The 17,659-nt window shown below is 40.0% G+C and overlaps 1 protein-coding gene across 3 annotated transcripts; it reads left to right on the top strand.

The window, feature by feature from the left end:
* Nucleotides 1-275: 275 nt before the first annotated feature.
* Nucleotides 276-12,526, top strand: rpa1 (replication protein A1). 3 transcript variants are annotated; one of them, XM_077723296.1, is made up of 17 exons: nucleotides 276-471; nucleotides 693-740; nucleotides 937-1,015; nucleotides 1,117-1,225; nucleotides 1,352-1,440; nucleotides 1,696-1,788; nucleotides 2,905-3,034; nucleotides 3,182-3,284; nucleotides 3,567-3,635; nucleotides 3,830-4,022; nucleotides 4,111-4,247; nucleotides 4,374-4,522; nucleotides 8,052-8,181; nucleotides 10,207-10,383; nucleotides 10,717-10,824; nucleotides 10,891-10,977; nucleotides 11,939-12,526. In XM_077723296.1, the coding sequence occupies exons 1-17, from the start codon at nucleotides 442-444 to the stop codon at nucleotides 12,041-12,043; spliced, it is 1,836 nt and encodes a 611-aa protein (XP_077579422.1). In that variant the 5' UTR covers nucleotides 276-441; the 3' UTR covers nucleotides 12,044-12,526. The 3 variants fall into 3 exon arrangements, with proteins under 3 accessions (XP_077579422.1, XP_077579421.1, XP_077579423.1); XM_077723295.1 differs by having other exon boundaries at nucleotides 2,902-3,034; XM_077723297.1 differs by having other exon boundaries at nucleotides 278-471; nucleotides 2,926-3,034.
* Nucleotides 12,527-17,659: the final 5,133 nt, after the last annotated feature.

The following is a 17,659-nucleotide window of genomic DNA, read 5'->3' as shown; positions in this document are numbered from 1 at the left end:
GAAAATGATGCTATTTCATCTAATTCGTGCAAATTTGATTTACTAATGAGAAGACTTGGGTCACCACTTTATTTAAATTTAATTGTTGACTGTAGCAGTTGCAGCGACAAATGTAGTATAGTGGTGATAATGAGAATTCCCTATTTCTTTAAGCAATTGAACGTATCTCTGTGACGTCAGGTGCTCGGTCTGTCTCGATTTTTCTTGCAGTCGCGCCTCAACCGATCTCAGGTCTGCTATACTGCTTCGCTGCGCACTTATCAACAAGAAAACTGCGCCTGGATCAGTGATGACAAGCGGAAACGGGAAGTTACCACGACGTGGCGGGACGAAGTTTGGCGCTTTCTTTGAGCGTAATTCAGTTTTCGCTGTCTACGGGGGGATCACGTCCACTGCAGTTGAGCTAAACGTGGTTCTAGCAAAGAAAACATTTTTGAAAACATGATCACTTTATCGGAAGGTGCCATACAGGTATGGAAATGCTTATTAGTTTTCTTTTTGTACTGATCAGTCTTGTTCTTTAGCTAACAACGCAAACGCTAATCGAAGTAATGCATGTGTATGTGCATACATGTATATGTAAAGTCCTAATGTTTGGAAATATAATATACTATGATGATTGATCCATCTCACATTGTGATAGAAAATCTGATTAACTTTGTTCCCGATCTAATTAACTCTGTTCCCGGTAGGTCTTGGCCAGTGGAAATGCTTTCAACGACGCCGTGCTTCAGTTAGTGGTAAGTTGGACACAATGTCGCCTAGCTGGCTGAATAAACAAAAGTATTAAAGTTGATCGTATGTATAATGTATCCCCCATATACTACATAATGCAATTCCATAATGTTTTGGAAGTACTGGTATAAATTGATGCATGGTTTAACATTTTGAGTGCATTGGATCACTCACTGACTCTGTTTACTCCAAATATTTTAGAGTATCCGTAAAATTGAGGGTGGAAATGGACCACCTCGCTTTCGTCTGATGATGAGCGATGGGCGACACACCATGTCATGTAAGTATTGTTTATGTAAATCTTTCCCCCCACTTTTTAAAATGTGGATCCTTTTTCCACTGGTGTCATTCATAACAAGTTTATCTCTTCCCCTTATGCAGCCTTTATGCTTTGTACACAACTCAACTGCATGGCTGAAGACAACCGACTGGCAGTCAACTGCGTCATTCTTCTCAAGAGACATGTGACCAATCTTCTCAAAGATGGACGGTAATTACATCCCTCTAAATTACCATGGAAACAACCCACTTTTAACTGCAATGATGTATTTCCTTTCTAATTTCATCCTCTCCTACTGCCATTGAACAAAATGTATTATGATGATCTGAATTTCAGGCCTGTTGTCGTCATATTGGAGCTAGATGTCGTCAAGCGTGCTGAAGAAGTTAAAGAGAAAATTGGAAACCCCACACCGTACACTGACGGTAATGCTTCGTTGCCGTAATCAAATGCATTTTAATTGGGTCCGAGTTAACATTTTCGGTCAAAACGTAGGATAGCCATTCGAATAAGCATGTTCTTTCTTTCTCTAAAGTTGACTGGAATATAATTTTACTCCTATGAATAACAATAACAATAATAATAGAGAAATATTTTCATCAAGCCTGATATTTGGTATGGGATTAATGTTTTCAAGTGATATTCTAAACTATAATTCCCTCAAATGGGTGCGTGCAAAGGAACCAACAAAGGCCCTCAGCAGAACTCTGCATCCAGCACCCCTGCTGTCCCTGCCAACCGTGCTTCACTTCAGGCTCAAACAACAAATGACTGTGAGTGTTGCTTCCATAAAATGCTAGAATTATTATTTTTTCTGTTTTGAAGGTTTTCAGTTTAGAGCCAAAGAGATAGGATTGTTTTGTCCCACTTTGATTGCGTTCTTAATTTATACCACTAGATGGTAGCATTTCATAATGATAATCCAAACTGTCTCACATTTAGCCCAGATGCATATAAACATTACACTTTCCTAGGTGTACAACAACAAAAGGTGCTCTCCACCTCCCCCTTTAGCTATACTTTTAAATTGACCGTCTTTGAATGGCCATATTTCTCTCAATTTAAGTCATATTGATGAAGTGACAGCTCGGGGCAGTAAATACCAGAGAGCCATCCAGCTTAGGGGAGGGTATATATTTTTTCTTCTTCTTCTTAGCTCTCTCATGACATTGCAGCTCTTCATCCCTCTAATCTGCCGTACGGAGGGGGATTGCGTTTGGGGCGAGCGGACTCCTCATCATCGCGGTCATTGTTGGCGTCTCGAGCTGGGGGCTTAATTACCTCAAGTGCAGGCGTTGGCCAAGAGAGAGGAATTAAGCAGACACTTTGATCTGTAATCCACAACGTGAGCGCCACATGCAAAGAAAAAAGGCAAAAGTGGGGAGTCTTGCATGTTGATACGGCTCTTCGCTCTCACTAAGCGAAGTAACAGTGTTTCACGCTCGCCTCTGTTCTGTGAATCATCGTTCACGCTGCCAGGCTGCCATCTCGCCCTCTTTTTGTGTGCCGCTTCCTTCTGTTGGACTTGAACGGCCAGCTGTGCTGTTATATGATCGGTGATGACATACTTTGCCTGCTTTGAAAGGTGCATAGCAGTGCTCCCCATCATTTACGCAGAAAAAACGTGGCAAGTGTGAATGCCGCTTTAGCTAATGAAACAAAAACCTTAATAGCGCAAGTTGGAAAAACATTGAAATCTCACCTCTTTGTAAAGTTTGTTCAAATTGGGCTTTAAAAGTATTGCTTGATGCAAATGATTCACACAAGGGTATTACATTTATTATGAATAGGAGCAAGTGACTGATGCAAAAACAATTTTAAAAAAAATGGAAATGGCGGTATCAAGTGAGTACACCTCACTCCACTTTTCTTCACTTGCTATTTAGCAGCCTCCTCCTCCCTCCTTCCAGTAAACCGAACCATCACCAAAGATTTTGGGAAGAAGCCCGCTATGGCCCCGCTGCCGGGAGGTCCCACCAAAGTCGGGCCCATCGCCAGCCTTAATCCATACGTTTCAAAGTAAGTGTTCAAAATTGTTGTGTTGAGCACTCATGGCCTAATTTTATGGAAAGTGTTCTAATTGGACAGCTATGTATTCAATTCTGTTTGAGCAGGTCCAATTTTTAATGTAAAAGTGAGGCAAAATAAAGTTGGTTTTCCCTGCAGGTGGACCATCCGTGCTCGGGTCACCAACAAGAGCAGCATTCGAACATGGAGCAACGCGCGTGGCGAGGGAAAACTTTTTTCCATGGAGATTGTCGATGAGAGTGTGAGTTTTATTATTGAAAGTTTATTATTATTATTATTATTCTTTTTATATATTTTTTTTTTTATTTGATTTTTTTTAAGGAGTGAGGAAATGTAGCACCCATGTTAAACTGTTCCGAACAGCTTAATAATTGTTATCAAAGATTGAGAATTTGTGCTAGAGGGAGGATCCTTTTAAAAAGAGTCTGAACTACTTGTTAAAAATAAACATGTATTGTGAAAATGATCGAGATTAGGAAAAAAGACAACTTGCCCTTAATGTTAGGTCTGATTGTGATTCCAGGGTGAGATCAGGGTGACCGCCTTCAACCAAGAGGTGGACAAATATTTCGAACTCATTGAGGTTGGCAAGGTAAGACCCTCTCCAAAATGATGACTGTCTTCTTAATTGCTTATCCGTTTAGTAATACATTTAGCATTCAGTCTAATGCTCGCATTTGGCTAAATTTAATTTGAAAGTCCAAGAGCCCACTTTCTAATTGTGTCAGAAGTAAAATCTTGTTTCAAGCTACACAATGGTTCAACCCCATCTTCTGGTCCTTTTAGGTGTACTACATCAACAAGGGCAACGTGAAGATGGCCAACAAGCAGTACACCGCAGTGAAGAATGACTATGAGGTGACACTGAGTGGTGATACCTCCATCATTCTGTGTGATGACAGCGATGAAGTCCCTAAAATGCAGTGCGAATTTATCTCCATTGGTGACCTGGAGAAAAAGAATAAGGATGACTGTGCGGGTAAGGAGATCTCCATCAAAGCAGGTTTCCACTACAACCTGTCATTTCTTCCAAGGTTGTTAACATTTTTATGTCATCCATCTTATAGATATCATCGGTGTGTGCAAGAGTGCCAATGAGTTGAGCCGCATTACCACAAGGGCCAGCCGAGAAGTATCCAAACGGACGATTACCCTCATGGACATGTCTGGCAAGATGGTGTCCCTCACATTGTGGGGAGAAGAAGTAAGTTTTTTTGTTCTTTTTTGACAAAATGGGACAAATATTTGGCAGGGGTTGTCTACTAAAGTTTGGCTGGGGGCTAACAAATGACAAGAGATCTTGACTGGTGTTTTTGCCTCACTTGTGCAGGCCGAGCAGTTTGACCCTGCCTCTCAACCCGTCGTTGCAATCAAGGGCGCCAAGGTTTCCGATTTCGGGGGTCGCTCGCTCTCCGCATCCTTCAGCAGCACCCTGATGATCAACCCAGACATTCCCCAGGCGTACAAACTTCGAGGCTGGTAAGTTTGCATGAGACAATTAGTATAATACACAGTACATCCTAGCCAGTTTGGCCACATGAACAAACAATTATTAAGCCAGTTGGCCAGTCTATCCCATTGTGTGTGGTTTTATTTTAAGGCCACCTCCATTGATACAGACTCATAAACCTCAATCCAGCATTGTACCCATTGTGGGCCACCACGCTTTGTTGCGCTTCTAATAATCCTTGGTCTCAGTGTGGCCACCACACCAAGTTTCCCTGCTTTGATTGTTCCATGATGAAAAACTGAGTTACAGCACAAATCAATTAAGCTCACAATGACTCTTGTGATGATTCTTTTCAGTCGCACTCGGGAGAATCCACTCTTTCATGGCGTTCTTTACAAAAATCTTTCAGCGGAATAGTGTCGGGTTGGTCGGTTATTGACTAAAATGCTAAGGTTTTAAGGATGCTGCTTAGTAGTTTTCCCCATGAATGACATCTGTCGTGAAGGTTGTCTTTGTTTCCTAACAGGATCATACAAATAATATTAGTCAGTGGGCATTGGGTGTGACATCAGTTACTGCTAGAACTGTACACACTGCAGCATTTATTACTACCTCTGTTACAGCTCTGACACTCAATCCCTTGAGGGAAAATTCTCTCAATACAGATCAGTGTTTTCTGTGGACTGCGTTTTTCTTACGGTGTAAAGCGCACGTGTATGTTTGTAGCCAGTAGGTGGCAACAGCGCTTTTGGAAGGCAGCCTCAACCTTCACTGCCCCAAATGTAGGAAGAACAGCCTTGCCACGTCGTGTTTACTTCCACGTGTGGTCGGGGTCAAAGTGTCCCACTTGTCACTCAAGGCTAGTCAAGAGTTTTGCCAGCCTTGCTGTCATTCCAGCCTTTCATTCATTTGGCATGATGGGTAACAAGGCCAACAAGGCTCCTGCGCCGTCGGCCCCCGTCCCTCACACGTAATTAGTATCCTGCAGTTATTTTTGCCTTATATAAACTTTAATGCAGTAACGGCATTTGATTTTAGTCCATTTTTCTCCATGTATGAGTGAAAACTCTTCAAAATTGTGAGTCTTGGTGTGAGGGCAATTCCACCTGCAGTTGATTTCTCATCTGGTGGAAGATGTACTATGAATATGCCACTCTACCTGCAAGAATATTTCAACTGCTACTGATTCACATTCAATTAGATGGACATGGCTACCATAGCAGAATGCATATAAAAGCTTGATCAAGCAGAAGATTGGTGATTTGGTCTAAAGCACATGTCCCGGACAGATGAGTGATGCAATCTCTTGAATATTTTTTTTTTGTGTTGAATTATTTTGATCACCAGCCATAAAAAAAGATGCAAGGGATCATTAACTGTTTGCAGCTTTAATTTGAGGGGGCCATTTCTCCCAATTGAGCCAAAGCATGTATTTTACTGTACTTAGGTATGAGATGACCAAAAATTGTGTCATCATTGTAAGAGCAAAATCTTTTGGAAGCCTATTTTTATTGAATTGGATTTTTCTTGAAAATCTAGCAAAGTGATTTAAAAAATGTCACGTTTTTCCAATGTGTAGTTGACAGCTTGTGGTAAACGTGGTATGTTGGTGGCCTGTTCCTGAGACCTCATAAACTCTAGCCTGCATCTTCCCATTCAATCACACTGATGTTTGACACATGAATGGCAAGTGTGCACGTGTCAGAAAGCCTGCAGCCTGCTAGCTTGCCCTACCACACTAGATGTTAGTTTGTTTAACCTCATTTCAAATGACAGCTGCATATTTTCTGCTGGATCTAATTTGTTTCATCGTAGTTACTGTTGCATGACTGTGATGAGCCCATTCATTTTGGCACTTCTCATTTTCTGTCATAAAGCACTGCGTGTAGTCCGAGCATCCCAAAGCCATTCATTGAGTGTTATACCGACTCTCTACAATCGGTAGCATCATTATTTTTTGTTGACTCTTTTTAATGGAACCTGATTGGAAAATTCTATTCATTATTTATATTATACATTTACCTCTATGTAAATGGAGATTTCAATGGTTGTGGCCATTATAGATAAATGACTGTATATTTCTTGGAGGTGAATTACCAAATTCTGTGCCACACTTTTTAGTGTGTGTACATGCATACATGTATACATATACATGCATACATGTATACATATATATATGCATACATGCATACATATACTTGTATAGATATACATGTATACATATACACATTTATACATATATACATGTATACATATATACATGTATACATATACATGTATACATATATACATATACATGTATACATATATTTTTTTCACATATACGTATATACATTTCTACATATACATGTATACGTGTATACATATATACACATACACACATACATATACATATATATTTATATATATATATATTTTTTTTTTCTTACTGTGGTTTACTGATATCGATAATGCAACACTATTAAACATTCACAGACACGATTTAAAGCAAAGCCCACCCTTGTGTAAATTGGTTCGCTGGCATTAGTCAGCGAAAAGTAGAACAGCTCCTGCATTGTTTCGGCAACGCTGCAGCATTAATAGGTATTCTTTCAATTAGTCATGCCGCCAGAAGCAAGGAATACATTTACAACCTGCACCATACGCTGCTTTGCCTCGTGGCCTAGCACATTAGGAACACTTTGTATCACGGCAATCATTTTAAAGTGCGCCCTGTCCGCACCCTTCTTTTTTTTCTCCCCGTTCTTTGGCGGGCGGCTGTGTGCTCTGGGTTGCTAGGAACACTCTGCGAAAATGGGATTTTTGATATGACTGTAACAATGCCGACCCTAGCTGGCTTCTCTTTCCCTCTTCTTTTGATTTATTTCTAAAACCTTTTCTCCTGCTGCTGCTTTGCTCTCATCCAAGCCATCAAACAACACACACCAAATGTCCTCGCTGCTGCTGGTCGACATTCTGGTTGCAAGGATCATGGAATAATTCCGATATATTGAAGTGGCACACACTCGGGTCAAATAGATCAACTGCACAAACCGTACTGGAATTGAGTTGGACTATTGCTCAAGGCCGCATTTTCAAATTGGTTATTTTTGTCTTTATATGAATTGAATAATATTCTTTCATAACGGTATGAACGAGTCAAGCATTACATTTCATTATACTTATATAATGACTATAAAGGCATTCAATTCAATCATGCAAAGAATATATATTAATTTTCAAGCAACAATGAAGTGAATAGAAAAAATGTGTATAATACTTTACCAGTTTCTTTGATTTCCCTGAACAACTATAAAATATTAAACCTTGATTCATCATGGTCACTTTTATTTGCCGATCCTATTTAGGCTATTGACATTCAAGCTGCATTCAAATATGCAAAATATGACGTGATTTGATTCGCTTCTCTAAATGGAAGTTAAGCAGAAAAAGATTAACTAATTGGCTGTTACCATGTATGTATTGACCATGCTGTGTGAGCAAATTCCATTAGGTTAATACTCTTTTTGTTTTGTTTGGGTTGATAAACTTAACTCTAAAACGTATGCTGTTGTGCAGGTATGACAAGGAAGGCCACAACATGGAAGGAGAGTCTCTGACTGAGTTGAGAAGTGGGGGTGGTGTAGGAAACACCAACTGGAAGACCTTGTCTGAAGTAAAGACGGAGCAGCTAGGACACGGCGAAAAGGTACGAGTCCCCGTCGCTAGGCATTAGTGGCTTTAAAGCTCAACCACACACTCAACATGAAAACAACATGGACACCAGCTCAGGTACCGTTTGCCTTTGGTGTAACCTTGTCACGTCGCAAAGGTTGTTTTCCGCCAGCAGCCTAGATGATCCTTTATAATCATTAAGTTATTAAATTGCCGCAACGGCGGTTATGTATACGGAAAAGGTTCCCGATCTCCTCTTCCAGCTCATTAATCTGCTGTCTTCCCAGTCTACCTGTTTGCTCTTGCTGAAAGTCACATTAGCTGTGCTATCGATTACATAGAAACCCCCCCACCCTTGCCCCCTGTAATGAAATTACAGCCCGTGGATAGTAAGTACAATAATATGTGCTCTTTAATTTCCTTGCTGCTTATTTGTACTGCACAGGGAAATTGCAGAAGTGTATAAATCAGCTGGAGCGGAAAATGACGCCTGGCACCGAGTTATTAACAGCCGACTTTTACCTCATTTAGCATGAGCAGCACGTTTAGAAATCACACTAATTTGAAGGGGATTACGTTAGGAGAAAAAGGCAAGTTTAGCAATGATAGCAAAGGCGTGAAGCAGGGAGGAAACATTAGTCTTGCTAGGACAACTATCACAATTAGTATCCCTTTTTAGGGCAAGATGTGTTTTTTTTGTCATTGAAATAAATAGAAGCAAACTGGGGAGTCGGCTCTCTCACCACTGGTTTCCATATTTTAGCTAAGAGCCATATACACCCATCATAAGAGCCACATGTGGCTCCCGAGCAATAGGTTCCCTACCCCTGCTCTATCCACACTGTGGACATTAAACTGGTTGTCAGGTGAAGGGCCTCTTGTGTTTCGGCTGAGGTGTTGAACCTGGCTTATTCAAGTTGGCGCTGCTCCCATGTGATGACAGAAGAGCTGTCAAGCTAAACATTGTGGTCAATGTCTCTGAAGACCCCACCTCCATAAGCAAAGATGGCGCAATTAATTACCCCTTTCACCAAGTGTCAGTGTCGCCATGGCCATGTGTCCACCTCCCGCACTATGTGAGCGTAATCTGCCACTTTGGCTCTAAATAAATGCTGTTCCTTATCCACTTCTTTAATTGAAGAGGGATTTGTTTGATTAATGTCCATGTTTTGTGAGGCCAAAAGGTGACAAGGGTTTATTTTGGGTATTACCAGTCTTTAATAACTTTGAGAACTGTTCTATTCATATATCATGGTTTTCTTTCTCTTTAAATATGGCAAATGTATTAGAGCATTTGTCATAAAAATGAGGTCAAGCAGCTTCATGAAGTGCTTTGATATGGACTCATTCCTTTTTTTGTCAGCTTTACACGCTTTACACACAAGAATGAGGAATTTCAAACATGACCTTTTTGATACCCAAATTATAAGCATAACCTTCAAGTAGTGGAATTTCTTGATTCCATTCTGCTGTAAATTCATTTTATTTCAATTAATAATGAGCTCAAATGACTTTTCTCTATTCTAAAGGAATACATCTTTATATTTTAGGGTGACATGGTAACATTTGATATTGTGTTGCGGAGGGCCCAAAATATGAGGACATAGCTCAAATCAAACATAAGTGAAGTCTCACCTCTACTGTTAACTGAACAGCTTTGGAACAATGGCCTATTAGCATGATTCTGTGGTATATCTGCCTCCAAGTTTCCACTCTTTCATATTCATCTATTTATGAATCTGAAATTCATTTCCCTTTGTTCGGGTATTTTCCATGCCAACGAGGGATCTCTTCTTCTAAAACCTATTTATGTGCAACCCATGTCTTGGGCTTGCAGAGGCAGTGAGCGCTCATTTGCATCGGTGCCATTAGGATTCTGCTGCACCCACATTGCACCCTGTTTGCTAAAAACAATCTTGGACGTGCTTCTTGCCTGGGTTCATGTTTATGCGTCATGCTCGAAGCATAGAAAGATTTATGAAAATCTGATCTGGAGAGGGAACATTTGTCTTAATTTCAGCTGTGTAACCCATCATGAATTGTTTTTGACCATTTCCAGGCTGACTATTACAACTGCATCGGAACCATCGTGTATATACGCAAAGAGAACAGCCTCTACCAGGCGTGTGCCAACCAGGACTGCAACAAGAAGGTGATAGACCAGCAGAACGGCATGTTCCGCTGCGAGAAGTGCGACAAAGAGTTTCCCAACTTCAAGTACCGTCTTATCCTATCGGTGAGTGATTGAGAACTCCCTCAGGCAACTGCCGCTGGGATGTGTATGCATTTTTTTTTTTGTCTGGAGGATACAATGGCTATAATAGTAAGATGTTGCATCTTCATAGAGATAAATGGCTGCTGGTGTTTTGGAAAATGGCCCATATGTGGATTGAGACTTACAATTCTTTGTCCTTTAGTCGAACTGTTCTTTCTTTCTCCATCCAAGTAGTTTTTTTCTACCATTGTGAAATGTCGTTATCTTCAGCTGATTTAGATGTTTTTTCAAAAATCTAAAAATGACATCTTGCAGATAAAACGTTTTTAATTTTTATTTTTTTGTTCTCATTAGGTCAACATCTCAGATCACAGTGACAACCAGTGGGTGACCTGCTTTCAAGAGAGTGCCGAGACCATTTTAGGCCAGAATGCAGCTTACCTAGGACAGCTCAAGGAATCGGTAAGATTGCTTGATATGCCGTCTCTTCCATGATCAGTCTTGTAAAATTGGACACCTTGTTTTCAGAATGAAACCGCCTTTGACGCCATCTTCCTTCAGGCGACCTTTAAAACCTTGGTTTTCCGCAACAGAGTCAAGTTGGAAACATATAATGTAAGTACAGCAGCAGGCTACAGTCACATGATTATTATTATTGTTGTCTTTGGGACTACTATCAGAGACCTCGATCACTGGCACACCCAAGGATACTTATTTTGCAAAGCTTTTAGAAAGACACACATGCACCTTTGTGGTGGCCGCACAGATAGCGTTTTGTTTTGCAGCGCATAAAAGAATTGATTGGGCTGGGCCTCTGAGCAGGAAGTTTGGAGATTGGCCAGCGACAGCATCCGCTTGTGGTGCACAAACTGGGCCACTGTGTCGCTGTGCCAAAACTCAATATTTCTTCAACAGATAGCTGTAATAACATGCTTTTATTTTCATTCTCAGATGCTAACATATGATGTAACGTAATGAGATGTGTGAAGGCTACACAAATTCGGATACTCCAATTTCATTGGCTAGTATAGTCCAGTACTATACTATTGACCTGTGACATCAGTTTTTCTCAGGGCTTTTTCATCTGCCTCATTGATGTCTTCATTCATCTTTTTTGCTATACAAGCGAATGTGCTGCCAATTTTCATGCATGCCATTTGCATCAAAGACCCCCTTGCGTCAATATGTGTAAGCAGCAGTGTGACACGCTCGTTCTTGAACGAATGGGCACCACACTAAAGCTATGGCAGGGATTTTTTTCAGCGCCAATGGGTAATAATGGCTGACCTTTGTCATCTAGACGGCTGTTGGAATGCAGGTTGCCTTTTAGCTCACCTGTTGCATGTTACTGTCACATTACACATATAAAAGATTCCCTTATTCGCTATGTCATCGACTCCATTTGCCGTTCATTTGTTTCATAGTGATGGTTTCATCCAGTGAATGGACCGAGAATATACAGGGAACATTGGGTCGAATGGTCGCGCTTATTTATGGTGGCTGCCTTGAGTGCTCTGTTTTCATGCATGGCTTAAAGTTGTTCAATATCTGATATATTTCTTATTTTCAATGACAGGATGAGTCAAGGATTAAAGCAACAGTGATGGAAGTGAAACCCGTGGACCACAGAGAATACTGCCAGAAATTGATAATGAACATAAAAAAAATGAGTGCTAAATAGGAAGTCGGCATGGCGCAGTTGTATAATGTTTTTGCGCTTAGATTAGCCCCTTATTTTTTCCTGTTCTTGATGGTATATCACTTAGCCCAAACCACAGGAAATGTTTACCCTCTGTTGAATTAACACTTCATGTTTTGCAAAAGCGGCTTCGCTAGCATCAACTAGACAACACAGGACATCTTTTAATTATCGGTTGTTGCTTCACACACCTTCGGCATGGCCCCCTCACCCCTTTTTCCACAAGCTGGAAGGGGCTGTAGTGGCTCTAATAAGTGTTGTTTAATCTGCAGTTTTTCTTTTCTGAGTACTCAGTGGAGGGGACATCTTCATTCAGCATGAAAGGGTTAAATATGTTTTTGTAGAATTTTTACTTCTATGCTCCACTTCTGTAATTCTGCATTTACAGATTTGCATTCAAGTGATATTTGTTGTTGATCGCTAACTTTTGAATGATGTTAAATAAAAGTAAGTCCTTTCTATTGATCTTTGTTTCTCACTTAATTCACAACATAGCACTTATAGAACACATATAGAAATAAGTATAAAAGAGGACACATCAAAGCTTTTTCATTACCAGAGTAGAAATTACCATTCTGAGTATGATGTCCAATATAGAAATAAACTTTGAAGTCTCGTGATACTCTTTTGTCAAGCTCCTCAAAGGTGCCAGCTAGATCAGCAGGTTGTCATTGTGCACATGAGGGTGCAGGTCACCTGATTCAATGTGGGGCTGACTTTAATTGGATGGCCCTGTGCAAAGGCTCCTCTCCAGTGGGGCGTTGTCTTTCCGGGGTTCACTAAAGTGTCGAAATAATGCGTGAACAGAAAGTGACTTTTGATAACCTGAAAAATGTAATTGCCATAGGTTTATCGCAGTAAAAATATAGTAATCTTGCAGTAAGGCTTCCTGTATATTCACGTTATAGGTGGCTTCTCCATTGTTTAGTATCTTTCAGTGGTTTTGTCTCTAGCAGGGGTCGGCAACCACGAGCCATTTGTGTACCATTGACCTACCCTTCTGCTGATAAAACAACTTCTAAATGTATTCAAAGCCCAATTTTTATTCGTCATTCAATTTGACACTACCTCTCTGTATTTATGGCTAAGCTGTTGCATGTGTTAAGTGGACTAGAAATCCAATAGCATGCATTCATTTCTTGAACCTTTGCTAAAATTGATGGTTTACTGCAGACTTGCTTTCGGAAAACACAATTTGCATGGCTCCCCACTGTGCTTTGGTTTTTACTGGTTACATCTCCATGTAAAGTAGGCATGTCTTGGGGAGGAGAGAACCATATAGCCTGGGGCCTCAGCTCCAAAACATCTCGCTTGCTGAGCCTAACGCTCTGATTGATGCACTATAGTGACACTGCCATTTTCCCTGCTGCAGTAACACTGTGTCAAATTTACAGAGACGCTCCTCCCCTGTTCACCCTCACTGTCAAACCCCAGAGCTTCTTTACTAAGCGTCAAGAATAAGTGGTTTGGGGGTTAATAGCTGCCGGAGCATCTATGCTGACAGCTTTGTACACTCTGTCTGTAGATGATAGTTTGACATCTCTTGGGGGATCCTTGAAGAGCAGATTAGATTAGATCAGTTTATCTTCACAAGGGTCACAGTGGTGCTGGAGCCTAGTTTATCCAACTGTGGGCAAGAGGTGGGGGACAACCTTTTGTAAAGTCCTTGGCCATTTGCGTGTAACTGGAGCAGTCAATACAAGGGACATAAAATAAACCAGGGTAGCCACAGAGAAAGCCGCAAGCTGGTTGTGGGGAAAAGAGCAGTTCAGCAGGCTGCTACTGGAACGCAATACACAAAACACCCAATGAATGCAGAATACATCATTGATGAGGCGGGTTAGTGCATCCATGAGATGTTTCTTTAATGTAAAAAGAAAAATTAAGCATATGATTTTTTGTCTCTGAGTCTGGGTTGGGATCTAGTTTCATAACACATGTTTTGAGATTTTTTTCCTCCCTTTTACACCCTTTTATTGTCCTTTTCCCCATTCCAAGGAATAGTGACAATTGCTCATTTCTCTGTATTAGCCACTGTCTATTTTTTCTCAGGTAGGTCATAACCCGAGCCGAAAAATTCCATCTGTAATATTTGGCCACTAAATATTCATATTATAATTCAGGATCTACTAGGCACCTCTTTGGTCTGAAACATCTAACATCACAAGTGGAAGTGGGCTGAGCTCAAGATGTCCAGCAAACGGAAGTACTTTGGTTCTTTTTTTGGCGTGAGATTTGAGATGATTATTTTTTGCTTTATTGACTAACTGACTAATTGTCGGCCATCGTGCACAGTTGCCATCTGTCAAGGGACCTCATCTTGTCTTCTGCCAGCTCCAACGTGCCAATAATTCAGCAGCTGTGTTTTCACATCGTCACGTACAAGACATTTGGCTTCACGTTTGACTAACAAAGTGGGGAAAAAAAGAATAGATAAGGGACCAAGTTGGGTACTGTTTTGTGGGTGTTATTAATGGTCGGAAGTAAAAGTGCAACATGGATTTAAAGAAGTATACCATAATTACTCAAGAATATAAGATGGCCAACCCTGTGATTTGAGAAATTTGAAGTAATGCGTGCAAAGCTGAGATAACAGTGGATGTTAATTTCTCCTCCAGAAGTAACAGCCATATTCCATTTCCAATTTTGCTAAGTCTTTTGACCCAGCATTGACCTGAGTTTACAGGCTCACTGGGGGAATTTATTGGTCCTGTCACATTTAGATGTTTTATCCCATCAGTGGCTGGACGTTAAGGCGCACAGGAAACAGTACAAGAGAGGAGATGCTCTTAAAAAAAAAAGATATCGCATCAGTACAGGATTAGAGCGGATGCTGAAGGCTGGTGGTGGTGGTGGTGGTGGCTAAGAGCAAATCCAGACTTTACCCGCGGCCATCAAAGCAGGTACAAAAATGTTTGGGTCAACAACTTAATCCTTTCTTTCATGCCCTTCACTTTTGGAATCAGTAACTAGCCCTGAAGACTAGGAAGCACTCTGTTGTCCCTGCTGTCTTGTACATGCTGATAAAAAAGGAGCCCAGGGTGCAACGTTATCACAATTGTTACATTTATACGGCCAGATTGTGTGGTCTGTTGTCAATAAACCACTTTGTGAAAAAGTACAGTACATAGGCTGGTGGAACTAAAGCATTTTAGCAATTGAACACGTCAAAGATTGACAAAAGGCAAACTTAAAACATCTTAAAATTAACAATATATCGAATTTTGCTGGGCAACAAACACAAGGTGTTTCTTTGTTGTTGTGAAATATAAAGCACGTTTTTTTATTAACTTACAAAGAGTGGACATTAAAAGGTAACTCTTGGGAGTCTGGTCACTCCAGATAAATTATGAGTGAAAAAAAGGAGCTGAGACATACATCAATGCTGATCTGAGTCTCATTGTTTGCCCGATAACTCACTGGGGACGAAATAGATCACACTAAATGGCGAATGAGTCATGTGATTAATTGCCTGAAAGACTCACTGAAGACTTGTCTTGGGGCTTACATTTGCTATTCGAGGTAAATAAGATCCTCTAAATCCCATTGAGATAGCCCACTACAAATATTGACATGGCTGTCATGGTGCCTCGATGCACTCACTACCTTACCCCAAGTGTGAGTCCGCGAGGGGATGTCAGGTCACTGTTGTGTGCTTAACATATGGAAGCAACCCTGGAAATATATTTGCTCCAGTGTCACAACAATTTGTAAGCACACAATCAGAATTTCAATGCACCTAGTGCAGTGATATGGGAAAAATATTGTCACAATATGGCAAGTTTAATATGATAGTAGATGTCTTATTAATTTAAACTGATAGGAGTGAATGTGAAGGCCATTCTTTCAGTGAAATTGATAGCAATGGACATCTAATCCATTTTTGATAGGAATTATTCACTGCCAGCACATTTCAATCAAAAGGGATAGATGGAATGTTTATCACAGGCAGCTAATCAATATAAATGATGGCCCTATAACATAATATGAGTATCCAATGTGAACAGAACATGTCATATATTTCAACACAAATATATGTAATGAAGTATTTACAAGTGGTTTGAACTATTTCTAATACTATGAATATACAGCATTACATAATAATTCATGAAATAATACAGATGAAACAATTTGGGTTGTTTGCTTTACTCTGATTTGTTGATTCCATTTCCATTTGTTTTGAATGCATCACTGACTAGTTGTCATTCACTCCCTCAGTTCTCTGCATACTTTTAGATGGCATTTTGTAAAATGTTTTTAATAATGATGTAACTTATTGTATTGGCAGTGGCTTCAAAATACTAGTCATCACTATTTGTATTTTGTGGGACTTAATGTAGTTCACTTTGTGTAGTTTATAATACGTGGTGCATTATGGCATTACTGTTTTTCTTCTCTGGCTGATATATCCGTCACTATTGATTATTAAGTTTACCAGCTCCTCAGTCTACATAATAGTCACAATAAGTCTTTTTTTTCTAGTAATAACAGTAGTTTGAATAGAAGAATATTATAACAATAGTAATATTACTTACATTTTCATACTTTACCATACATCTAGCCCATTACTACCTCCTCCTTCCGCCTGAAGCCGCCTTGTCCATTTACTGCACTCTTTTCCTCATTATCATTCTTGGAGACTTTCACTAAAAGGAAAAAAACTGAGTTATTTTATGTTCCAGCACTGAAGGATGAAAGATGTAGTTTTTATGTGTTGGTGTCTGGGGGGCAAAAAAAGTGCCCAAGGTGGTTTACATTCTGTAAACCAGATGAGATTGGCTGTGCTATTCTTCGAAGCTTTATGCATAGTCAAGCAAAAAGAAATTATTTTTGCCTTAGTGTTTATAGCACACTGGGCCACATTATCGTTAATATTGAAGGAGGAAATGTAATAAACAAACAACTTTTGCTTTAGAAATGCACACAATATACAGTAAAATGATCTCCAGCTCTAAGCGCATACTTCTTAACCTTTTATGGAGTACTATACTGACCCATTTTGACTTAAGGGCATCCCCCCCACTAATCAATAAAGATTTGGGCAACATCCTAGTTTGATAGCACATGTTTTGGCTAAAATTGTGTTGTCTTTGGAAGCTGTTTGTCATTTCAAAAATATTTATGCACAAAATAAGAAGCGATGTGCCAAAGCTGCCCCTTAATTATTTTATAAATTGATATTGGCCAGCTTTTCTGTTTGCCTGCAGCATACAGCTGTATTGCGGATTGATTAAATGCCAGTGTTAGTCACTCCAACTCTTAGAGCCAATAAAAGTTTTTTCCAATTGACAACATTTTATTCAACCAGCCAATAAACATTTATGTCACCTTGCTGATTTATTAAAGATGAAAACTCCTTAAAGCTCTTTTAATCAATATTTCATCATTATGTCAGCAATGTGACAATGGACTGTGAGGAAGTTTTCTATTGCTCTCTATTTTATGCATTTTTTTAAACAAGTTTTTCTCTTTTCTTGCATTTGTTGTTCAAGTTGAATGCAAATTCAAGTTGTGCATTTGTTTTTGTCATTCTGCTTTATTATGCCCCTTCTGGCCAGACACGGCAACTACACCCATGATTGTGGACACCTGGCAAGA

The sequence above is a fragment of the Stigmatopora nigra genome, chromosome 8 (assembly GCF_051989575.1).
Source record: "Stigmatopora nigra isolate UIUO_SnigA chromosome 8, RoL_Snig_1.1, whole genome shotgun sequence".
Lineage (NCBI taxonomy): Eukaryota > Metazoa > Chordata > Actinopteri > Syngnathiformes > Syngnathidae > Stigmatopora > Stigmatopora nigra.
The sequence above is the reverse complement of the archived record's forward strand: the minus strand, read 5'-3'. Positions and strand labels throughout refer to the sequence as shown.

What these genes read in the sequence shown, in the direction of transcription:
- rpa1 (XM_077723295.1), top strand. Translation starts at nt 442, where the DNA reads ATGATCACTTTATCGGAAGGTGCCATACAG. An exon ending in CTTAATCCATACGTTTCAAA is followed by an intron (nt 3,035 to 3,181) that starts GTAAGTGTTCAA and finishes TTTTCCCTGCAG; the next exon opens with GTGGACCATCCGTGCTCGGG. An exon ending in AGTACCGTCTTATCCTATCG is followed by an intron (nt 10,384 to 10,716) that starts GTGAGTGATTGA and finishes TGTTCTCATTAG; the next exon opens with GTCAACATCTCAGATCACAG.